General features: G+C 59.6%; 3 protein-coding genes across 5 annotated transcripts; 1 reads left to right on the top strand and 2 right to left on the bottom strand.

Annotated features, from left to right (window-relative positions):
* Positions 1-281: 281 nt before the first annotated feature.
* On the bottom strand, positions 282-14489 carry C4B (complement C4B (Chido blood group)). The gene is made up of 41 exons (XM_050788584.1): positions 14356-14489; positions 14026-14224; positions 13618-13819; positions 13338-13408; positions 13171-13259; positions 12870-12952; positions 12603-12699; positions 12359-12464; positions 12135-12267; positions 11605-11720; positions 11326-11505; positions 10998-11180; positions 10681-10866; positions 10366-10524; positions 9986-10112; positions 9744-9818; positions 9285-9482; positions 9082-9193; positions 8920-8990; positions 8548-8687; positions 8225-8434; positions 7929-7980; positions 7738-7827; positions 7394-7603; positions 7139-7214; positions 6825-6981; positions 6611-6727; positions 6334-6505; positions 5873-6105; positions 5630-5797; positions 5177-5236; positions 4054-4147; positions 3770-3956; positions 3565-3655; positions 3395-3469; positions 1792-1894; positions 1536-1625; positions 1353-1451; positions 1087-1170; positions 693-825; positions 282-549 (listed from the first exon to the last, which is right to left on the bottom strand). Exons 1-41 carry the CDS (start codon positions 14418-14420, stop codon positions 408-410), a joined length of 5235 nt encoding a protein of 1744 aa, XP_050644541.1. The 5' UTR covers positions 14421-14489; the 3' UTR covers positions 282-407.
* Positions 14490-17039: 2550 nt separating this feature from the next.
* Positions 17040-21250, top strand: LOC126953234 (tenascin-X-like). Its single transcript, XM_050788634.1, is given in 13 exon segments — positions 17040-17424; positions 17714-18049; positions 18291-18413; positions 18528-18671; positions 18864-18982; positions 19072-19243; positions 19338-19468; positions 19587-19719; positions 19812-19963; positions 20056-20152; positions 20244-20405; positions 20483-20646; positions 20967-21250. Coding segments are annotated over 13 exon segments (2049 nt in total). The 5' UTR covers positions 17040-17210; the 3' UTR covers positions 21069-21250.
* A 398-nt stretch (positions 21251-21648) lies between these two features.
* Positions 21649-22995, bottom strand: LOC126953231 (steroid 21-hydroxylase-like). 3 transcript variants are annotated; one of them, XM_050788629.1, is made up of 6 exons: positions 22794-22995; positions 22607-22696; positions 22173-22327; positions 21964-22065; positions 21829-21876; positions 21649-21746 (listed from the first exon to the last, which is right to left on the bottom strand). In XM_050788629.1, the coding sequence occupies exons 1-6, from the start codon at positions 22993-22995 to the stop codon at positions 21732-21734; spliced, it is 612 nt and encodes a 203-aa protein (XP_050644586.1). In that variant the 3' UTR covers positions 21649-21731. The 3 variants fall into 3 exon arrangements, with proteins under 3 accessions (XP_050644586.1, XP_050644585.1, XP_050644587.1); XM_050788628.1 differs by having other exon boundaries at positions 21692-21876; XM_050788630.1 differs by having other exon boundaries at positions 21692-21837.
* Positions 22996-23847: the final 852 nt, after the last annotated feature.

The following is a 23847-nucleotide window of genomic DNA, read 5'->3' as shown; positions in this document are numbered from 1 at the left end:
GGTGACTGGCGACAGCCAGGCAGTGGAGGGCCTTGGAAGCTGAAGGGTGGCCTTGGCATGGACTCTGGTCCTTGGGGGGCAGGCTCTTGGGTCCCAGTTCTGCTTGGGGTGGTCCTGTGAAGCACTAGACTCCTAGCGGGTGGTCATTAGGGAGGGTCTGACAGAGCTAGACAGCCCAAGGGTCATCAGGGCTCAGAGGGTCTGAGGTTATGTCAACCTGGCCTGCCCCAGAACTGCAATGCGGAGGGGCACTGCTCTTGGCCCTAGCGACACACTGACACTTTGCTGCCAAAAACCTTTAATATGCCCTGGTCCCAGGCTGTGTTCAGGAAAGCGGAGACAGCAGTGCTTCCAGTTTCATGGTTCCCAGGCTCAGGTTCCTCCCAGGGGAGGCGGGAGGGCAGCCCTCACACCTGGCACCCCTGAGTGCCATACTCCTGGAGGAAGTCGTGGAGCTGTGTGCAGGCTGCCCGCTGGCGGGTGCTCCGGCACAGGCGTTCAGAAGGCATCTCCTCGATCCAGCTATTCGAGTCCAGCAGGTACTGGGGGCTGCAGGGGGCAAAGGGGCAGTCAGCAGGGCTCGGGAGGATGGCAGTTGGGAACAGAGAGCACAGGCATCTGGCTTCTGAAGGGCAAGGCCTAGGTGGCGAGGCATGGGGAGCACAAGAGACTGAGGGGATCAGATGACTCACTGTCCCTCGAGGTCATAGGTGGCCCCATCCAGACCCATGATCAAATATTCTCTCCCAGGTTCCAAGCGAAGGCGGCAAGACACTCGAACCAGGAAGTTGCGCGTCTGATTAACAGTGGCCTTGACATCCTTGGCTGCGGGGATGACGTGGACAAAAGTGGTCAGAGGGGAAGAGAAGGTGCAGGGCGAGCCCAGGCCAGCAGCTCTGTGTAGCTCCTCTCATTCCACCTTCGCCACCCCCACGGAGAGGTGCCACTGCCTCCCTATTCATGGCCGAGCCCAGGGCTTCTGACACGCTGAGGGGATTTTCACACTTCCAGATGGTCAGGTCCTCAGCCAGACCTCAGCCTCCCTGTCTCCCCACAGCCCTGCCCGCCTCTCGATTCGCTTCATACTGAAGTGCAGGACTTGGGTGATCTTGGTCTCAAAGAGGCGGAAAGCCGCTCTGCTGTCTTCTCGGAGAACCTTCACCTGGAAGCCTAAGAGGGGGTTAGGAGAAGGGAGAAAGGTGAGTTACTTTCAGGCTGAGAGGGCAGGAAGTTGGTGTCAGAGCAAAGAGGCTGCATGCATGACCTGTAAGAGGGGCAGGCTACACCCAGAGAGACCAAAACAGCCAGTCCCCGAGGGAGGGTCAGGCCAGGGCCTCGGTGGGAAGACTGACCGTACTCCACACGGGGGTAGTAGCAGGCAAACTTCATCCTGTAGCCATCCTCGTCCTGCAGACCCCGCTCCAGGGCGCGACGCTGGCGAGGGCACTTCCCTGAAGTCGGGGGCCCCATCAGACAGTGTGGGGGGTCCCCGGCCATCTCGCCTCCACTGCCCCGCCCCAGGCCCTCAGTCTCACCCTCAGCACACTGGCAGACTTCAGCAGAACACAAGGTGGCCAGGAGTCTGCTCTTACTTGGTGCCCCGTAAAACACAGAACATCTGCGCTCTGGAGAACACAGAGGAGTCAGGGCACGGGTCCCTCTGTTCTGCCTCCTCAGTCCCAGGGAGCCCCAGCACTTTCTGCCCCCCACACTACCCCAGTGTCCACTGTCCCACAAGAGGGCACCTATGCCACAACTCTCCCGAACTCCAGGGTGCCCCGCAGTACTCACCCGGGTTGTAGTAGTCGTACAGGGCTGCGCTGGCCGGCTGCACCAGCCCCACGGGAACTTCCTGCACAGCCTCAAAGCCCACGCACTCCCGGGAGGTGGGGACCTGGCCCAGCGTGGGGAGGAGAGATGAGGGACCCACTCCCTGGGCCCTGCAGCCCCCTATACTGGATTTCCTTGGCCTGGTTTTGTTTGGTTCCTGTTGGCCTTCTCTCCAGTGTCCTTCACATTCTGTCACCCTCCTACTCAGAGAACTCTCCAAGCTGCTCCGCAAGGTCTCTGGTGACTTCACTTCCCAGAGGGTGACCTTGCGCCAGTCTTCACTGTCCCAGGCCCTCAGCAGAGTCTTGCATCATGGACATGTTCTCTGTGACACTGTCCCTAAGCTAAGGCTTAGCTTCTGGAACACCCTTGGTTCTGAGCTGGTCATTTCTTACGTTCCCTCCTTCGGAACTTGCTTCCTCAGTGCTCCCCTGTGGGGGCCTCAACCACTCCCTGCCTTCCACTAAACCGCTCCAGGCTGATGATTCTCAAACTGCACTTGCAGCTCCATCTCTGCATTAGGGTTTTGGCAGGACCTGTGAGTTCTCCAAGGCACTCTGCCTGCCCCCAAACCCACTCACCCTCCTGACAGCCTCAACTTTGTCATGGATACAACTGGGTCCTCCTTTATTGGCCATAACCTAACTGCAGGTTCTGTCATCCTGCCTGACCCCCCCGACTCAGGTCCCAGGCCCGACCCCTCCTCACGCCCACGCGCGCCCAGTCCACACGGTGCCATGCCAGTGTCTCTCCTGAGCTGGGCTGCCGCGCCGTCAGCTCCCTCTCCGGGAATCTTGCTGGCTGTGTTTTCCATTGTGTTCAGCCCAGATGTGTCAGCCAGGCTTCCCCAGCTGATGGGGGCGGGCCCCTCTGCACACACTGGGTAGGGGTCTCCCTGACCGACAAACAGCTGGCTAATGAAAGCCACCACACCTTTCTCACATTTTCTCCCAGAGGTTACAGTAAATGTTCAAAAAACATTTTGAAGGTCGGGCTCAAAATGTTTGGTGGCTCTGGCCTGTAAACCCGGTACTTTGAAAGGCCTACGCCAGAGAATTGCTTGTGGCCAGGAGTTCAAGTCCAGCCTGGGCGACAGAGCGAGACCCTGTCTTTAATAACTAACTAAATAAAAATGTTTTGAAGGCCATAAGAGGGTTGATAACTATTTTAGTCAAATAAGGCCGTGAAAAGACAAATACAGCTGTCATCTATGGCCACCATCACTTTATAAAAGAAAAAACGCTTTAATATTAAAAAAAAAAAAAAAAAGGAAGTTCAACAAAAAAACAAAGGCAGCCCCTCAAGCTGAATAAAACCGGCTTTACGAAGCATCCCTCTCAAGCCCCGAGGGTCCCCGCTGACTGGCACCGGCCCCTGCCACCTGCAGGTCTGCCCCTTACTCTGCTGTGTCTCACAGGCTCACATCCTCATCCTTCTCGCTGATGACATCAAGTCCCCAAGAGCACCGGCGGCTGACACAGCTGTCTCCTGAGAAACCTCCTAACGCACACTCAGTACACCCAGTGCCATCGAGTCCCTTCCTGCGTCACCTCTCCCCACTCACCGAGTCAAAATACAGCAGGACGTGGGGCCCCTCGGTCTCAAAGTGACTCACGTAACGGTCAGAGAGGGAGGTCAGCTGTGGAAAAGGGGAGGTGGTCACAGGTCACAGGCCCTGCACATGACAGGGCTCAGCACCGGGGCAGAGGGGGTTGCCCTGGGGTCTGACCACACCTTCTCTAGGTCAGCACGCAGGGCGTGGAATCCACTCAGGAGGGTGATGTCCGCGATGGCCATGCCAGACAGCCCCACCTTGCCGTTCCGCCTGTGGAGAGATGTGACCTGTCGTCCAGGTTCTGCCTGCGCGGGCTCCAGAAGCCCAGCCCCAGCCTGGGTCCTGCCCTCCCTCCCCTGGCCCAGGACAGCTCCCGGCGCCCACCAGATGCACACGGTGTAGTGCACCCTGGACTCCTGCTCCTCCACCACCTTGGGCGCCTCCCTCCTGCGGCGGTTCCTCCGACCCTCAAACAGCTGCAGGGGTGTCACGGGCTGCAGAGGGACACCTGGGTCGTCCCTGGCTGGAAACTCATCGTACTCATAGTCCTCATAGTCCTCGTTTGCTTCCACTGCACAGGGAAGCATTGTGAGGAGGGCTGGGATGGCCACCTGGCTCCCTGCACCAGCCCCTGCCAGGCCCCGAGGCCTCCCAACCCCCACACTCACTCGTGTACTCGACGTGGCCTTTGACTGTCACTTCTATCTGCAGGTCCTGGCAGGTCGTGTTCTTCATGTCCAGGACATTGTAGATACGAAGGACCTGGCTCAGCAAGGGGCAGGGAGAGGACGCAGGACATTTGAGGCCACAGACCTCTCTGGTGCCATACCTAAGGGCGTCTCCCCGGGCTACGGGATTTGAGGCCTTCAGCCCGTTTTCATCCCCATCACTGCACAGGCCACACACACGAGTGGCACCAGATTTGCCACAGGCGCCTGGTGAGACAGAAAGGTAAAGAAGCAGGCCCTGCCCCCAGAGGCCAACACTCCAGACTGTGCTGGGAAGAGGCTGGACCGAAAAGCTCAGGAAAGGCTTCTGGCCAAGGCTTGAAGGAGGAGAAAGAGTTTGTCCTGTGGGCCAAGAAGCAGGGAAGGACGGGAAAGGCACGGGGATCTGTGTAGGCAGGATCTGTCTGGCCCGAGAGGTGGGCAGAGGCCCAGCCATGTGAGCCATGGGCAGGGGGTGTGACTTTTCCCCAAGGCTGATCTGGCTGGGGCTTGTGGAAGGTCAGTGTCACTGCCGTGTGGACAGTGGATCAGACAGGGGAGTTAAAGAGAAGTTCCAGGTAGGGAGAAGGTCGTCTTAGCACAGAATCTCGGATGCAAGCAGCAAGGGCCACAGGCAGCAGGGGAGCAGAGGAGGAGTCACTAGGAACATAAGGACAGGCTTGGGAGAGGGGCCACTAACACGGCCTCTGGAGTAGTGGCCGGGCTCCTGGCTGGCAGGGGTTCCCATCAGCCAGACAAGAGACACACAGTGAAGAAGGGCTTTGGGACACGCCTCGTCTGAGGTGCTGCGGGAGTGGGATGAGTGGGGCCCGTGGTCGAGGGAAGAGGCCTGGGCTGAGGAGTGGGATCCGGGGCCATCAGCACTGAGGCAGGTAAAGGAAACAACAGGTACCCAGAGATGGGGAGAGCAAGCAGGGGGAAAAACACCCAGGACGGAAGCACGGGACGCCAACCCTGAGGTGTCTGCCTCCTTCCCCGGACCATGCGCCTCTGCCCACAGGCCTCTCACTTCACACCCGTCTCCTCCGCCAGTGCCCGGCCCTGCCCCTTCCCGGGCCCTCACCTTCAGGGTTCCTTTGCTGTTTCCTCCCACCTTCACATTGATCTTGCTGCCCAAGGAAAACTTTCAGCAACAGGAAAGGGAAGGCGATGTTAGAAGGGCATAAGCAAACCTATTTTTGCGGCTCCAATAACTTGTCTCCTTCCTCAAAACAGCCCCACCTCCTCTCCCCACCTCACATTTCCACAAAGTCTACACCAGCACGTGAATTATCTCACTTCAGCCTTCTAACAACCCTGTAGGGTAAACTCTGCATATGTTACTCTCCAAGTGAGAAAACTGAAGCTCAGAGCTCCAGGTCACACAGGCAGGAAGTCAGTCTTCCCCCAGGGACCCCAGGAAGAAGTGCTGCGGGGAATCCCCGGATGGGAGGGTGGGGACGGCTTCTGACCTGGCCACGAGGCCCAGGTGTCCTGGCTACCCCGCGAGGGAGAGGTTCACCGGGGAGTGGTTCACCTGCAGCTCCTCCTCCAGGCCGCGAATCTGGCGGTTGTTCAGCTGTAGCGCGTGGGACGTGAACCCACTGCGGCCTGTGGAGCTGAGAGTCACATTGAGTCCCCTCTCCTCGGTGGTGTGGGAGGCAATCCAGTAGGCAGACAGGGCATCCAGGGCAATCACCGTGTCCTAGGGAGGTTGGGTCAGGACTCAAGCGCTTGTTCTCAGGACTACCCACCCCCAGAGCCCGGGGGCGGCCCCTACTTGGGTACTGCGGAATCCCCCTTGGAAGCTGCCCTGACGGGTGAGCCAGGCTGCAGTCTGGTCTGCCATCTCCGCTTTGCCCTCGTGAAGCAGGAGGTGCAGCAGGGCGTAGGCTGTGGTTTCAATCCACAGGGCTGGGGCCTGGGGCATGGGGTCGGCTGGGTTGCGAGGGGCTGGCGTGGGCGACACGGCATTGCTCTGAGAACTAGTGACTGAGCCCCAGTACAGGTTATCTGGAAGTGAAGGGAAACCACAAGTAAACAGGAGGGTAGGGAGAAGAGCCTGGTCCCTTGGCCCTTAGTCACTCCCTGCTGGGTTCTCCTGTTTCTCCCCCAACACACCCCTGCTTACACCTTCATTCGTCCTCTGAGTCTTCATCCAGCCTCTCCCTCTGGGCACACTCAGGGATCCTAAGGTCCCCTGGGCCTCAGATTCACTGCCAGGAGCCCCTCGTCCCTCACCTCCAGTCTCCTGGGCCATTGCCATGAGGTTGTTGTGGGCAACACCCCGCAGGTCCCCGGAAGCCTTGGTCAGTGTCAGGGCATAGGCCGTGATGGCAGCTGCGTGGGCACCCAGGAGCCCGGCACTCGCTTTCTCCCCCAAAAATGAGTTTGCCTTTGAGATGGAGGCTTCCTGGAAGAAAACAGGATGAAGGTCTGGGGCCTGGACCCCTGGGTTCCTGCAGAAAAAGGGGGAGAGCTGGGGGCCAGCGGACAGCAGAAACACCACTGTCCTTACCACTCTCTGCTTCAATTCCTCTGCACCCTCGTCCTGGAAGACGGCCAGCCCATGATGAAGGGCGATGGTCACAAAGGCTGTGAGTGCCACAGTCTCATCACTGCCCACCAAACCCCCCTAGTGAGGGGAGAAAAGAAGATGTCAAACAGGAGGGGGAAGAAGCAAAGAGACTCCTCCTACAGGTGCCCCTCAGGCCACCCCAGCATGCCCGCACCTGCATGTTCCTGTGTATCACTGGACAGGGGTCTTGGAACGAGCCATCAGCCTGCTGCTGGGACAGAAGCCACTTAGACGTCTCCTGCAGTTTCTCAGGAGAGCCTCCTACCTGCTCCTGGGCCAAACTCAGGACCTTCAGCACAAAGGCTGTGAGCCTGGAGGGGAGGAAGGAGGGTTGGGGGTAAGGACTTGCTTATGGCTACGCCCACGCCCCAGGTGCCTGGTCATTCACCCTCCCATTGTACCAGCTCTGTCCCGCCCCTGCCCAGGACCTGACCCCTCATAGCCCTGGAACCCCTCTCCCAACCTCACCAGGTGCTGCTGCCCCGTGACAACCAAGCCGCATAGGAACCATCCGCCTTCCGAAACTGCTGGATCCGCATGTAGCCTTGGAGAGGAGAGGTGGCCGCTCAGGTGACACTCACCCTTCTGCTGTTTGAACCCAAGGCCATGCTCCCCATCCCCATCAGGGGCCCCTTTTCTTTCCCCCTGTAGCCTCCTGGGCTGTCCATCTTCCAGTAACTGTCCTTTCCTGGCCCCCCTCCTGCTTGCCCCCACACCCAGAACCTTTCTGGATCAGATCCACAGCGTGGTCCTTGGTCTCGGGGGGCAGTGCGCTCCACTGCTCTGTCTTGTCCAGGTAGCGGGAAGCAGCCAGTGTCGGAGCCAAGTAGATCATGGTTTGCTCCCCACAGCCTTGAGGAAGCCTCAAGAGGGAGGCCACGCCTCCTGGGGACAAGGCCCCCTCAGAGCCCAAAGTGTCCAATGGATCTGAGGCTACATGGGAGGGAGAGGGTGGACGTCTGAGGCTCTGCGTCAGAGGCTCACGGGGAGTGGGACCAAGCAGGGATCCACAGGTCTCACATGAATCTGAAGGTGGCCACTGGGAAGGGTCTAAAGGGCACTCCCACCTGTAACCCTCACGTAGCTGTTAAAGTCCCCATCAGGGATCATATTGGGATCAGAGTTGCCAGGAATTTCCAAGGTCCGGCCTCGGTGGTCTGGGGAAATGGGGGAAGTTGGCAGCCTGTCCTGCTGTCCATATCCCCCACCACCTGTACCCACTTAGGAAACCGATGGCTGGAGGTAGAGGGCCACTCACCCAGGGGATTGAGTTCATAGACCAGCTCCTCTGTATGGATGGCCCCTTCCTTCTGTCTCAGGGAAAACATGGTTGTGGGGTCACACAGGACTACAGCCTGCCCTGCCAGTGCAGACTCCCCCAGGACTTTGAGTTTCAACTCCAGGGACAGAGTTGGATCAGAATTGTAGAAGACGTGAGTAGACCAAGGCATTGATTTGGGTGTTGGGCCCCTGGCCTGGCCAGCAGAGACAGTGCTGAGGGTGGAGGACAAAGCTGGGGGGCCGGGGACTTGTATTCAGGGGTGCTCCATTCACCTCAATCTGCAGAACCTTAGACACGGCATCTCCCACAGGGAAGTCGAAGGACCCTCGAGCCACCACCTTCAGGGACACAGCGGCGGCTGCTGTGGGCACCACAGAGAAGGCGACAGGCCGGGCAGAGCCCGCAGGCACCAACACCTGCTGGGCCAGCCCTCCGCCCCCAGCCAGGCACAGCCCCTCCACTGGGGACACGTGGACGCTCACCTGAGGGCAGGAAAATGAGGACGGCCAGAGTCCCGGCCTGGTTAGGCTCCCCACCCCTCACTGGACCCTGGCTCCCCCAACCCCTGTATGCTCAGGCTCCCTCGGGACCTCACAGTCAGGTTTCTAGCCAGGTAGTTATAGAGGACAGGCCGCAGCTCCAGCTGCTCAAAGCGGCGGACAGACATGGGCAGGCGGAGGTGCAGGTGGAACTCGCGGAACACCCGCAGCTGGACTGGGGCGGCCACACATAGGCCTGAGGGAAGGGAAGTGTGGGTGGAAGGGCAGAGATCAGAGGGGCCATCAAAGCTTCAGGGCCGCAGGAGGGCGGGGCGGGGTGACCCAGCTCTGTCTCAGTCTGCCTCTGCCCTCTGGCCCACGCCAGCTGCACCGGACCCTCTTCCTACACTAAGAGCAAAGGGAACAGGGAGCTGGGGTAGAGGGAAATGGAAAGGGGGTCACCTGAGGCCCAGACAGGGTCACCTCACCTTTGGTTTTGGACAGGCTCAGGCCGTGGATCTCCCACGTGGTCAGAGAGTCGGGGAGCCACAGTGTCAATCTGTGTAGGGAAAGGCAGAGAAGCTCCGTCACACCCTGGGCTGGTCCCCAGACACAGCCAGAGACAAGGCTGGGGCGGCAAACACTCTCACATTTGAAAGCGGTCCACTGTTTCCACTCTCCAGAGCCAGTTCTCTGGGAAGAAGCTGCGCACGGGAATGTCATCCTCATCAATCAGGTCCTCCTCCTGCAGGATCTCCAGGGCTGGGGGACCACGGTGGATGGGAGTGAGGAGGGGGCCGTTCTGCCTTTCCAAGCAGCGCCACCTGTGCCCTAGCCCCACCCAGCCCCTCACCTCGTTGGAGGCCCACCTGGCCCCTGGTCCTGTTCTTCTTGCGCAGACTCTCAGCAAATTGGCAGCAGGACAGGAAGGGCTCCCGGCAGTCCGGCTGCTGCACTCGGGCTGCCCGCTGCTCGCAGGAACGCCTCATGGGCAGACGTGTCACCCCATCCTGGCAGCAGCGCTTGGCTGTTGGGGAAGCATACTGACCCACTGCAGGGCCAGGTAGGGGTGAGCATGAGAGGACAAAAAGGACATACACCTCAGCCCCCGCCCAGACCCCTTGAGACCAGCAACATAAGAGAGGCTGGTGGAGAGAGCTGCCCACCTTTCCACTTGTAATCCCGGAATTCGGATCTCTGGCCCCAAATACCACACATTGGTTCAGCAAGGAGGCGAGGGGCAGAGAGGCAGACCCCCAACCTTGATCCCACGTGGAGAACCCAAGCTGCTGCCTAGGCACCCACAACTCACATTTCTCATTAATCGCCTTTTGGAAGTTTACGTTTCTCTTTCTCCGGGTTGTCTTCTCCTTGGGACAGCCCAGTCCTGGTAGAGAGCAAGGCTGCAGTCCAGCCGTCAGGCACTCGGCCTCCTCCCCTCCCCGCCTTCCCCTGCCCAGCCCTTCCCGCCCGACTCTTCCTACCTGGCTCCCTCAGGCCCTTCCTCCTTCCTTATCTTCCTGCCACCCACTCCCCTTCCTTCTCTGTTCTCACTCTTTCTGGAGAAGGTCCATTGTTCTCCATCAGAAAAGGCCAGGCCCGCTGCCTGGAACACCTGAAGGGCACTGTCCCCACCCCCAGGACCACAGCCGAGATCATAGCTGTTCATAACTTCAAAGACCTGCAAGAAGAGGCAGGAATGCTAGGAGCCAAGCATGGCTGATGGGGCAGGACCGAGCACTTGGCACAGGTGAGAGGGCAGCGCATGGAGGGATAGGAAAGGATACAGAGCGAGGAGATGGAGACCACAGGGCCAAGTGGAGAAGAGTCTGTGGGGAGCCCCAGTGGGATCCAGGGGCTGCGCCCAGGGCTCAGGGCAGCAGGGGGATGAGCCACGGAGGGGTGGGAGGGCTGGGGAGAGGGTCTGGACAAACCTTGCCCATGTTGAGGGGCTTGTGGGACTTGCTGCCTGCAGCATACAGAGCTGTGTCCAAGGCTCCCAGCGCCACCAGGGCTGGGGAGTCAGTTTCTAAGTGGAGCTTCACGGACTCCCCGTTCCGGTATTCCTTGGCACCGTCCACGCTGAGCTCCAGCTGGCAGGGGCCGAAGGTGGGCGTGGTCAGAGAGAGAGAGAGCTTCCTTCAGTCCCAGTATCGTCACTGCCCCCCAAGCTAAATCCATGCCCTGTTGGCAATCACCCTGTCCTCAACCCCCTCAGCACAAGTGCCATCTCGCCTGATCCCAGTCACCTTGCCCTCGCAGGCCCCAGCCTGGACATCCACTCGCAGGGAGTTGGCCACTGGGCGGTCTCCATGGTAGTAGAAGGCCACAAAGTAGAAGGAGGGTGCCAGGTGATGGTCCACAAACACGGAGACCGAGGTCACGGTCCTCTTGGGCTCTCGATTCATGAACACGATCTGCCCTCGGGATAGGATCTGGGGCAGGAAGGGGAGGGACAAGAGTGGTTGCCTCTTCATGGGACAGCCCCAGCCTTGAACCCCCCAGCCCCACACAGAGGGCTCTTCCCTGCACCCCAGTCCTCCTCCACTCCCCAGCTCATGCACACCATGTAGTAGTAATGAGAAAAGGTGGCCCCACTGCCCACGGCTCGCAAGTTCAGGTTCAGAGTGTCCCCAACACGAGGAGGTCGAGAATCCGGCCGCTCAATAGACAGAAACCCGGGGCCTCCTGAAGGTGGGGCTGCCACAGTGAGCCTGGCTATGGCTGGATAGGGGGAGCCTGCAGATACCTGGAGAGAGGGGCAGGTACAAATAGGGTAGTAGCTCAGAGCCAGGCACCCCACTTTCCCCCCAAATCAAGCCATGGATCCTCGGGACCCCAGCTCACCCTCCTCCCCTTCCCCCACCATCTCCCAGGGGTCCGAGGAGTCCTACCGAGAGCTGCAGCTCTGAGATGGTCTGAGGGATAATGATTGGAATGCTGACTTGGCCGCTGCCATCTGTGTTCTGTTGAATGTCACGGACTTCAGGAACAGACCCTGGAGAAGACACTGTGGCAGAAACTTTGACAGGAATGCCAGAAGCTGGGGAGCCTGACATCTCACGGACCAAGGCCTAGGCAGGTAAAAGAGGGCAGGCAAAAGAGAGTTGTCAGACCCTGAGCCCTCCTAAGTACCACCCCCTCCCTACTCATCCTTCCCCTCTGGAAGAAACCTGCAGCAGGAAGGGGGCCCCAGGCACAAGGTGTCGCTTGGTCTTGCTAAGATCCAAGGAGAAGGGAGATGACACAAAAGACCAGGATGTGAGCTCTGCCTCCTCCATCTCCCCACCTGCAAAACAAAGGACAGAGAGAGGTGGGGGACAGAGCCAAGAAGAGAGGGACAGGAGGATAAATGGTGAGTGGCTTGAGTGGTTCCCTCCCACAAAACAGTGAGCTCCCAGGGCACAGGCCGCCGTATTCCTGTCTGTGCATGCTGAGGCCCAGCACAGGACATTGAACAACACATGTCCACTGGAGGAGTGAATGAATGAGCAGAACAAGCAAATAAATAAATAAACTGAGCCAGAGAAAAGGGCCGAGTCACAGAGACAGGGTTGGAGAGAGACGAGGTCTCCTGGGTGTTTCCTGGTTTTGAGTCTGAGACGAGGTGGGAGAAGTGGCGTGCTGTTGGTGCTGGAGGACAGAGGGTTAGCTCAGAGGTCAGAGGCAAGGTCTGGGGTTACAATAAGGGAAAGTCACCCACCTGGAGACTCAATGATGGCTGCAGCAACGTAGAGGCGCAGCCCCAGGAGGTCAGTCATGCCCATATTCAGCTTCCCCAGGGCATCCTGGAACTCTGCCTTTGAGAGGGAAATGTGGCTCTGTCCATTCACCAGCTGGGGCATAGAAAGAAACAGGACATATGATGGTGACTGAATCTCACCTCCCTTGCCCCTTCCCCTCCCCAGCCCCTATCCTCCTTCCTACCTTGGTCTGACTCTCCAGCCCCCGAAGGAAAGTCTTCTTACCATCCTCATCTAGAAGCCCAAAGCGCACATACGCCACCCCCTGCACTGGCTTCCCATAGATGTACCTGTCGTGACAGAGAGAAGAGGGTGGGCCAAGGGCTGGGGGGAATAATGGCCTGAGGGCAGGGAAGCAGGAGCCCATTCATACTGAGTAGGGAGCAGGACACAGTGCTGGCGGGCAGAGGTGGGGAGGGAGGTATTACCTGGCCTGGATGTCTAACTGGATTTCATCAAGATGGCCTGGCACCGTCAGGATGTAGGGCTTTCCAGGGGTGATCTTCACCTCAAAGTTGGGAAGGACTGACCCAGGGTGAAGGGATAGGCAGGTCAGACTCTAGTTCAAAGAATCCCCTCCACCCAGGGCTGTGGCACCCATCTCTCCCTGCCCTGAGCTGCACCCACTATGTTTCCTCCCACCCTTATTTCCTTCAGGAAAGCAGTTGCCTGTCCCTCCAGTTTCCAGCTCTCACCATATTTCTTCACCTCAAACTGGGTGCTGCTATTGGATTCCAGGCCATCTGAGAATCGGGCTGAGATCTTCCAGGTCCCTGGCCTGAGAATGGACAAGGAAGGGACTCAGCCCATCTGTGCAGTGGGGCACGGAGAGCCAGAGGCCTGCTTCCCTGGGCAGAGGACTGTGGGGGTTAACCAGAGGCTCAGGAGGCTGAGGGCCAGGGCATCCCGGGACGTCCCTCTGTGTGGGAGGTGGAGAGCCTAACAGGAATTGGGATGGTGTAGCTTGGGGACAGCCCCCACATTGGGAGAGCTCACTCTGAGATGTCTGGGATCACAAAGCCATCCTGGAAGATGGACGAGGGCAGGTACACGTCCTTCTTCCGCACGCGGAGGCCGTGAGAGTTCTGCAAGGGGAGAAGTGGTCACAGGCAGGAGGTCGCATCAGTGGCCAGGATCAGGAAGGCCAGAGGTCGGGGACTCACCTCCACCGTGACTGTGATGGTGTCAGTGCTCGGGCGCATCTTTTGATCCAGAGCAAAGACCCGGTACCGAACTGGGAGAGGAGGGGGAGAGAGGTGAGCAGGGATCCATGTGCAAGGGGAGAGTGGGTCCAACTCCACAGAGGGAGTGGGGGACAAATATTTCCTAAGCAGCCCTCCCATGTGGCACTTTCTTTCCGGTTATCTCACTTAGGGGGCACCAAACTCATCCTGACAGGGCTTGGAGGGGGTTCAATGTTGAGGCCCTGGGGCTGAGACTCACCCCGCTGGCCAGGGTTGTAAATGGGCTGGTCCGTCTGCAAAAAGAGGTGCCCCCGGCGAGAGGAGAAGAGCAGGTTGACGCCCTGGATGTTCGTCTTTCTGGACAGAGAGTCCTTTAGCCATGGCGACTGGGCCACCAGCTGGACCTCAGGGCCTCTGAGAAGTTGATGGAGGCCACAGCTCTTCACATCTTTTAAGGGCACCTGTCAGGAGAGGGAGACGGAGCGGGTCACAGAGCAAGAGAGAGCTGGCCAAAAAGGACAGAGACCAAGGGAGAAACACAGAAGGAGAACGCGAGGCTGGGAAGACAGGAGGAGAGGAGGCCGGTGGGAAGATGAAGACACTTACAGGACAGAGGGGAACAGGGCGGGAGCCCCACAAGCAGCAGGAGGGCGTGGGGTCTAGTTACCTGGAGACTGAGGAGTGCGAAGTTTCTGTCTGAGCTAAGGGTGAAGTCCACCTTTGGGGAGCAGGGGACATTATTATGAGATGGGTTTCGCAGGAACACTGATCCTTTCACTACCTGTCCTCGGGGCACATCCTGGAGCTGCACCCCCACCGATAGGGGGACCCCCAGATGAACCACAGAAGGAGAGAACAAGAGCAACCTGGGGAGAACAGACAGGATCAGCAGTCAGACTTGGCTCTGACCCTCCAACCCTGCTCTCCCTCACTCCTGAATCGGGTCCTGTTGCCAGCCCTGCCCCAATCCAAGCACCCAGCATCCCGCCTCCAGGACCTGGGCTTCTGCAGAGACAAGGTGAAGAAGCTGGATGCCCAGATCAGCCCCCAGAGGAGCCTCATGGCTGGAGGATGCAAGAGGGGTTAGATCCGTCTGTCTGTCTGCTACCTTCTGGCCAAGCTAGGGCTTGGGGCAGAGTTGACTCTGGACCTTGCTCCTCCCCCAGCCCAGCTAAGCTGGGAAACCACGTGACAGCCAAGAACTGCAACTGGCCTCAGGCCCAGTGTTGTGGGGGCGCCCCGGACACCTGGGTCTCCAGGGGAATCTCTGAATCTTGGCCCAGAAATAACCTTGTCCTTCCCTGTTAACCCCTCATTCCAGTGCCTGAGCACCTCCCCTACCGGGTATATCTGTATCAGGGTACAGGTGCACACAAGCTCCTGTGTACATGGGCGTCCAAAGGCCCAACATGGCCCACGAGTGCAGGATATTTAAAGGCCCTCACAAAACAGCGACAGGTTTCTAAGACACTTGTCTCTTACTTTCATTCCAACACAAATTGAACAATACTAGGCTTTTACTTTTTTAAGCCCTAACAGAAATTCCATGGTTTAGGAGATGAGGTACACCCGTAACACTCCACAGGGAGAGTGGTCTGGTGAACCCCTAACCCCTTTCCTCTCTGAACGAGGCAAAGCTCAGACTTCACCTCTACCCCTAAACAAGGCACCCAAACACACGTCTCAGTAAATAAAGGACATCCAGAAAATACCACAGGCAGAAGTACTTTATTTGGCAATTTTAACATGACACGTAGGGAAAAGAACCCTGCCCTCCTTCACCAGCCTCCCCAGAAATCCCACCTTCCTATTTCTTTTTTTTTTTTTTTTTTTTTTTTTGAGACGGAGTCTCGCTCTGTCGCCCAGGCTGGAGTGCAGTGGCCGGATCTCAGCTCACTGCAAGCTCCGCCTCCCGGTTCACGCCATTCTCCTGCCTCAGCCTCCCGAGTAGCTGGGACTACAGGCGCCCGCCACCGCCCCGGCTAGTTTTTTGTATTTTTTAGTAGAGACGGGGTTTCACCGTTTTAGCCAGGATGGTCTCGATCTCCTGACCTCATGATCCACCCGTCTCGGCCTCCCAAAGTGCTGGAATTACAGGCTTGAGCCACCGGGCCCGGCCCCACCTTCCTATTTCAAGACAGAGTAATAACAGCACCATTTTACACGAAAGGGAACAGCCACAGCCTTGGCACCATTTCTGGTTCCACTTTCCGTGGAAGGGCAGAGAAGCACTGCTCAAACCCCACCACCGGGTCAGAGCCCAGGCAAACAGCAGCAGCCACATCTGACCCTTTGCATACACGAGAGCCCAACACTCTTCCTGGCTCCCAAGCCTTCCCAAGGTGACCCTGTTTCAGCCACCATCATGCAGCAATTCCAGTCCCCTCCAGGCCCACTCTGGGGAGCTGAGCAATGATGAGCAGAATCTTCATGTCTCTGGCAGGCGGAGGAGGGTTCCAGAAGTGGTAGAGATGCTGTGCAGGAGGAGAAAGACAAGGCTGGAGCCAGACGCCTAGACTCAAGTTGTGAGGAGAACTTAGAACTTGGGAAGGGGTGTTCCCGGGTTCCAGAGAAGAATGAGATCCACTGGCCTTCACTAGGGAACTAAGCATGAGCTGGGAGGAAATCCGACCTTGGGTCATTGCTCCGTCATCTGCCAGAGGCCCGGGCAAGACTCACCAGTCCACTAGCTGGGCCCCAATGAGGTCGTGCACATGGTAGGTGAGACCAAGCCGTACAACGGCAGGAGCCCGCCGGCCCAGGAGCTCTGATAGGAGCAGCTCCTGGTATTTGGCCTTCCGGACCATACCAAGGACAGCCTCGCGCCCTGGAGGAGAAGTGGCATAGGAGAGGGGAAAGGTGAATAAGGTGTAGACGCCTGAGGAGCCACCAAAAGGTGAGGGGCTGCAGGCCTGAGCTGCAGATGGGATACTTTTAACAAAGTACTTGTGCATTTGGTCCGAAGACAAAGATGACTGCAGGAGTGGGCAGGTGGGAGTGGGGCACCCTGGCCTGTCCCCAGGAAGGAGGAGGAGTCTGCAGCCTTGTGGGCTTCAACATCCATCAAGGAGTCCAGAGCAGGAGCCAGGCCAGGTGGGAGGGAAAGGCCCTGGCAGGGGCTCCCTCATCTCCCAGCCCCAACTCTGCCCCATCACTGCCGCTGCTCCTCATTACTCACTGGGGCAGCTGTCGCCTCCCCGAAGGTGGCCTTGTCCAGAGAGCGGCAAACCTCCCTGCCATGGATGAGTCAGGAGCATTTTCTCAAGAGGAAAATCACTGGAAAACAAAATGAGCGGGGACACAGAAACCAACAGAAGTGGCTGCATTTGTGCTACAGGCTCCGCTTCCAGTGCTCACTGATGCCCACCTCAGACAGGCCTGACCAAGGCACGGCTGGCGGGATTTGCCAGTCACCTTTACCAGCCAGTTCCACCCTCAGCTTCTCTCAGAAGGGAGCACCACACTCCTCAAGCTCAGTGAATGTGTCCCGGCGTGGGTGGGGGCGGAGCCTGTGATAGCTCAGGGTGGGCTCGGGAGGACACTGGGGTGTGGAAGGGGGAAGCGAGCACCTGACTCCGACAGCCGGGGAGCTCGCGGGAGTCACGAGGCCACAGCGACTTCATGGTCTGACTGGGCCTGGACCTCTAAACTTCCCACCACAGCCTTGGGCCAAGCCTGAAAGATAAAAACGGAGGGCCCCACGGCACCCCTCACTCAGATTCTGCCCTGGGCTTTTCCCACGCAACCCCAGAAGAGGACACGCCAGCCCCAGAGTTAGCCCCAGAGGCCCCTGAGCCTCCTGAAGAGCCCCGCCTAGGGGTGCTGGCCGTGACCGACACAGCCCCAGACTCCATGCGCCTCTCGTGGAGCGTGGCCCAGGGCCCCTTTGATTCCTTCGTGGTCCAGTATGAGGACACGAACGGGCAGCCCCAGGCCTTGCTCGTGGACGGTGACCAGAGCAAGATCCTCATCTCAGGCCTGGAGCCCAGCACCCCCTACAGGTTCCTCCTCTATGGCCTCCATGAAGGGAAGCGCCTGGGGCCCCTCTCAGCTGAGGGCACCACAGGTACCACCAGGCATCTCTGACCTCTAGTCTGGGACTCGGAAGGGGGAAAGGGGGGCTCAGAAGTGGTGGTCGCAGGGAAAGAGCGTGAAGCGGGTACCAGGGAGAGAGGACGGGTGGGCTGGACGCGAGTGGCCTTTAGCTCTGCCCCATAGGGCCCCCCTGTGGCTGCAAGTCCCTGGTTACAGATAGAGAAACAGGAGCAGGGAGGGGGGTGGAAGGGATGTGCTCTGGGTCACCAAGCTGGTGTGCTTCTGTCTCCAATCCCTTCTCTCCCACCCACTCCATGCAGGGCCGGCCCCTGCTGGTCAGACCTCAGGGGAGCCAGGACCCCACCTGTCCCAGCTGTCTGTGACTGATGTGACCACCAGTTCACTGAGGCTCAACTGGGAGGCCCCACCTGGGGCCTTCGACTCCTTCCTGCTCCGCTTTGGGGTTCCATCACCAAGCACTCTGGAGCCGCATCCCCGTCCTCTGCTGCAGCGCGAGCTGATGGTGCCGGGGACGCGGCACTCAGCCGTGCTTCGGGACCTGCGACCGGGGACGCTGTACAGCCTGACACTGTATGGGCTGTGAGGACCCCACAAGGCCGATAGCATCCAGGGCACTGCTCGCACCCTCAGCTCAGGTAAGGATCCACATCTGCCCCAAAGTGGGGGTCTTTGTACTAACGGGGGGGACCTGGTGCCTCAGCCAGCAGTGGAGTGGGCGAGTTGGTGGTGGGCCTGGAGGAATCTGCAGAGCGACTTCCATTCCTGGAGACTAGAGGAAAAGGGGTGCTGAGCCTGTGCTGGAGCAGAGGCGAGGGGTGGGACTCGTAGGGAGGAGCCTCCCTGCCCCTGCATCATTGTTCCTTGCCCCCTCTGCAGTTCTGGAGAGCCCCCGTGACCTCCAATTCAGTGAAATCAGGGAGACCTCAGCCAAGGTCAACTGGATGCCCCCGCCGTCCCGGGCGGACAGCTTCAAAGTCTCCTACCAGCTGGCGGACGGAGGTGGTGCCTTTGCCATGGGCTCATTGCCTCGCGTTTCCCCTCCCCCCTGCACTCTGCCCACCCTCCAGCCGTCCTGGGGTTCGCTGGGTAACCCTTGATCCCCAATGTTTTCAGGGGAGCCACAGAACGTGCAGGTGGACGGCCGGGCCCGGACCCAGAAACTCCAGGGGCTGATCCCAGGCGCTCGCTACGAGGTGACCGTGGTCTCCGTCCGAGGCTTTGAGGAGAGTGAGCCTCTCACAGGCTTCCTCAACACGGGTGAGATGGACTGGGACCTGGGGCAAGAGGCGGGAGCCAAGAAAATGGCGTGGGTGGGAGTTGAGAGAGAAGGAGGAGGGTGAAAGGGAGGTGGTGGAGGCTCCAATTGCGGACAGGAGGCCGGTGGAGTCTGGGGAGGCAGGGACTAGACAGACCAGCGGTGACCCCTCTGAGCCCCTCCCCTTCCCCCAGTTCCTGACGGCCCCACCCAGTTGCGTGCACTGAACTTGACCGAGGGGTTCGCCGTGCTGCACTGGAAGCCCCCCCAGAATCCCGTGGACACCTATGACGTCCAGGTCACAGCCCCTGGGGTGAGCAGGGCTGAGGCCTCTGGAGAGAACTTGTTCCGGGTGGGGATTGCAGGGGGGAGACTGGACTCTGGCCGGGGATGGAGGGGGAGGCGTTGACGCCCCTCTTCGCACTCCCAGCCCCGCCTCTGCAGGCCGAGGCCCCGGGCAGCGCGGTGGACTACCCCCTGCATGACCTCGTCCTGCACACCAACTACACCGCCACCGTGCGCGGCCTGCGGGGCCCCAACCTCACTTCCCCAGCCAGCATCACCTTCACCACAGGTAGGGTCTGTGGGGTGTGTGGGATGGAGGAGAGGAGGTAGAGGGAGCCAGGATGGGCCTCATCCCCATCTCCTCTTCCTGCTTTCCCTCCTAGGGCTAGAGGCCCCTCGGGACTTGGAGGCCAAGGAAGTGACCCCCCGCACCGCCCTGCTCACTTGGACTGAGCCCCAAGTCCGGCCCACAGGCTACCTGCTCAGCTTCGACACCCCTGGTGGCCGGACCCAGGTGCCCCGGCCCCACTGACCAACTCCCCTCCTTGGGTGACTCCAGGAGGTGCTGCCTCTGGCCCTCCCTGAGGGACTCCACCTCCCTCTCCCCTGACCCCGCCTTGTCTGTCCCACAGGAGATCCTGCTTCCGGGAGGGGTCACATCTCACCAGCTCCTCGGCCTCTTTCCCTCCACCCTCTACAATGCACGGCTCCAGGCCATGTGGGGCGAGAGCCTCCTGCCACCCGTGTCCACCTCTTTCACCACCGGTACCTGGACGCACCGGCCGGGGCCGGGGACTGGGTGGGCAGCCACGGTCCAAGGCTTGGAAAAGGACTGGCCCCTGCTCTCCTCTCCCCAGGTGGGCTGCGGATCCCCTTCCCCAGGGACTGCGGGGAGGAGATGCAGAACGGAGCCGGTGCCTCCAGGACCACCACCATCTTCCTCAACGGCAACCGCGAGCGGCCCCTGAACGTGTTTTGTGACATGGAGACTGACGGGGGCGGCTGGCTGGTGGGTGGCATTGGGAAACCCAGGGGTCCGTGCAGGGCAGGGGCTGTTGCCCCGGGAGCCAGAGGCTGATGGTGCCCCCACTTGCTTCCCAGGTGTTCCAGCGCCGCATGGATGGACAGACAGACTTCTGGAGGGACTGGGAGGACTATGCCCATGGTTTTGGGAACATCTCTGGGGAGTTCTGGCTGGGTCAGTACCTCACAGGGGTTGGGGAACTACGGATGGGATGGGGGCCCTGTGGACACCAGGACCCTGATGAGGTCATGTCTCCCACCCCCAGGCAACGAGGCCCTGCACAGCCTGACGCAGGCAGGTGACTACTCCATGCGCGTGGACCTGCGGGCTGGGGACGAGGCTGTGTTCGCCCAGTACGACTCCTTCCGCGTAGACTCGGCTGCGGAGTACTACCGCCACCACCTGGAGGGCTACCACGGCACCGCAGGTAAGCACAGGCTGCGAGGCTGGGAGGGTGAGGCTGGGAGGGGAGGCCCTCATGGCTCCTTCCTCCACCCTGCCCAGGGGACTCCATGAGCTACCACAGCGGCAGTGTCTTCTCTGCCCGTGATCGGGACCCCAACAACTTGCTCATCTCCTGCGCCGTCTCCTACCGAGGGGCCTGGTGGTACAGGAACTGCCACTACGCCAACCTCAACGGGCTCTACGGGAGCACAGTGGACCATCAGGTGAGGGGTGTGGAGGGGGCACAGAGCCGGGGTGGCTGGGGCTCGGCCTGCCTAGGTTTCAGCCCCACAGTGTAACAGGCAAGGGACTGAGCGGCTGGGTGAAACGGAACAATCGTGCCAGCCTCACAGAGGGAGCTGGAGGTGATTTATTGGGTGGAAAGGGCCAGCTCAGGATTAAGCCTCAGTCCTCTGTGGCGGAGGGTCAGGAGGGGAGCTATGTGGGGAGGCTGGTTGAGTGCTCGGAGCCGCCTCCTTAAGGGAAATGGGAGGAGCAGATGGGACATCCGGCTTTGACTCTATCTTGACAACCCCTTTCCCAGGGAGTGAGCTGGTACTACTGGAAGGGCTTCGAGTTCTCGGTGCCCTTCACGGAAATGAAGCTGAGACCAAGAAACTTTCGCTCCCCAGCCGGGGGAGGCTGAGCTGCTGCCCACCTCTCTTGCACCCCAGTATGACTGCCGAGCACTGAGGGGTCGCCCCGAGAGAAGAGCCAGGGCCCCTCACCACCCAGCCACTGGAGGAAGCCTTCTCCGCCAGCGATCTCGCAGCACTATGTTTACAGTGGGGGGAGGGGTTCGTACAGGAGCAATAAAGGAGAAACTGAGGCATGCGGCTGGCGTCCGTCCTGCTCCGTCACTGGCTCTGGCCCAGGCTGTGGACCCCCAACCCCCGGGGCTGCAGCCACACTTGGAAAGGCTGCATCTTGAGGATGACACTGCAGTGGGGCAGGGGCTGCAGGGAGGGCAGGGCGTCCCCCGGGGGCAGCAGCATGAAGGCCTGCAGCAGTCGGGTCAGCACCACAAAGAGCTCCAGTCGTGCCAAGGGCTCTCCCAGGCACACACGCGCCCCGCAGCCGAAGGCCAGCGCTCTGGAGTTCTTGCCTGGCTCCAGGAAGCGATCTGCGGGCGGGTGGACAGGTGGGTGGGGAGGCGCTCAGCGGCTGCGGGGACCAGCCTCCACCACCTTTTCACAGCAGGCCCCTGGCCCCCCACATACCAGGCCAGAACTCATGTGGCCTCTCCCAGACCATCTCATTCAGGTGGGCGCCCTGGAGGTTCGGGATGATGACTGTGCCCTCAGGGATGTCATAGCCGGAGATGCTGAAGGGGGCTGGAGTTAGCGGCTGGCCAGGACCTCACTGGGATCGGGCTTTCCTCACTCATCCCAACCCTCGGGAGTCACCTGCTGGGCCTGGATACATTTGTAATAGGCAGGCACTAAGTTGTCCTCCTGCCAGAAAAGGAGGGCGTGCTTTCAGTTCAGGACAAGGAGAGGCTCAGGGAGGGGCTGGGGGTGGCCGGAGGGGCTGTGAGGCACCTTGATCTTGTCTCCGAAGGTGAGGTGACAGATGATGCTGCAGGTGAGGAGAGAGAATTCCTCCTCAATGGCCACAGGGGTGCCGGCCTGGGCTCTCATGCGCTGTGGAGAAGGAACGGGAGTTCAGCAGGCCGGTGTGCAGCGGGCAGGGCGGGAGCTACTTCGAGAGGTGAGGCTGACCCGAGGTGGCCTCGGGAGCCCAGCCTTACCTCGCAGAACTCCTGGGTCAGCTCCTCCACCACGGGCTCCATGGAGTCACGCATGCCCAGCAACAGGGCTGAGCGGGTGAGCTTCTTGTGGGCTTTCCAGAGCAGAGAGTAGTCTCCCAAGGACAGACCCGGGTAGTTCTTAGACACCAGCTTGTCTGCAGGAGGAGTTGGGGGCTGGAGGGTGGGAACCGGCCAAGGAGGCCAAGGGCCTGACCTTCTTCTGCCTCCCCAACCCCTGCTTCCTCCCCCCAAGATATGCCCCCCAACAGCCTCCAGGGACCTGGACTGCAGGAGCCCCCAAAGGTGGCTCCCACTTGAGGCTGAGGTAGGAGGATCACTTGAGACCAGGAATTCAAGACCAGCCTGGGCAACATAGCAAGACCCCATTTCTAAAAAAAAAAAAATTAAGAAAGAAAAATTCCCCCAGCCCTTACAGGTAAGTGGCTCAGGTCTGCCAGCAAAGTCTGCCCACTTTTTGACCATGGCTTCCTCAATGGTCCTCTTGGAGTTCAGCACCACCACATCTGGGGGACAGCCAAAGCAGCGTCAGCGGAGGGAGAGGACCCTCCCCGCCCCCTCCGCCCTCCTATGGTGAGGGCCAGAGCGAGAACAGGCTCTCACCTTGCAGCCCAAGGTGGAGCCTATAGATGGGCCCGAATTTCTGAGTCAGGCCAAGCAGATAGATGGGGAGGTCGGGCTGCAGCAGGTGCAGGAAGCCCGGGACAAGAGGCGGGAGGTGGAGGCTCCTGAGCTTCCAGCAGTTCCACAGCAGGCGGGCGCCAGCCAGCAGGGGCAGCAGCAGCAGCAGCCCCAGGAAGAGCATGGCGAGACGCCCGTCAGGGCCCCGAGGGGCCACTTATAGCTCTAGAGCCCCGGCCATCCCTCCTGCTGTGTAGGCTGTTTTGGGGCCTCCCTTGACCCCACCTTCGGGTCCCTTCCCACCGTCCCTCCCACAGAGTGGCCCTTTACTGGAATGGCACCAGTCTCATTGGCCTTGGGACATCCGTATTTCAAAAAATGGATCATCTATCAAGAAGCAAGGAAGGGAAATGCAACCCTGAGCTTTCTCCTGCAGCCAGAGTCAGCTTTCAGGCTCCACATCAACTGTGCAGGCAACGGTGTCCGCCCCCACCTGGGCCCTCTCCCTCTGCCGCCCCACCGTGGGCCAGTTTACTGGCATGATGTTTATCTCAGCAAGAAAATGGCAATCCCTGCCTAATATGCCTTCCTGAAGAACGAAATGTGATTTGTGTGGGTTTTTTGTTAGTTTAACCTACAGATAGAGGAATACTGCTAAAGCCTGGTTTGCCTGCGGCATTCCAGTGTACACAGTATGTTCGCTATTAGTGCCTCCTTTCACTCTCAAAAGTGCCCAGAAGACCAAGAAGGAGGTGGTTTCCCGCTGCGGGGTACTCGCATGTACCAGACACTGCTCTAAGCACTTTGCGGGCACTAACTCAATTCTTCACAGACATGCTCTATATGCAACACGGGTGTCGTTCGCATGTTGTGGAGGGCAGGATTCCGGCCTGGAAATCTAGCTGTAGAATATGTACCTTTAGCCACCAGGAGCACCTTTCTTTGGTTGAAAGGAAAACAGACCACCTTGAGCTGGTTTGAGATAAAAAGTAAGGATTGGGGAATTTCTTTTTCTTTTTTTTTTTTTTTTGAGACG

This window comes from Macaca thibetana, chromosome 4, assembly GCF_024542745.1.
Source record: "Macaca thibetana thibetana isolate TM-01 chromosome 4, ASM2454274v1, whole genome shotgun sequence".
Lineage (NCBI taxonomy): Eukaryota > Metazoa > Chordata > Mammalia > Primates > Cercopithecidae > Macaca > Macaca thibetana.
The sequence above is the reverse complement of the archived record's forward strand: the minus strand, read 5'-3'. Positions and strand labels throughout refer to the sequence as shown.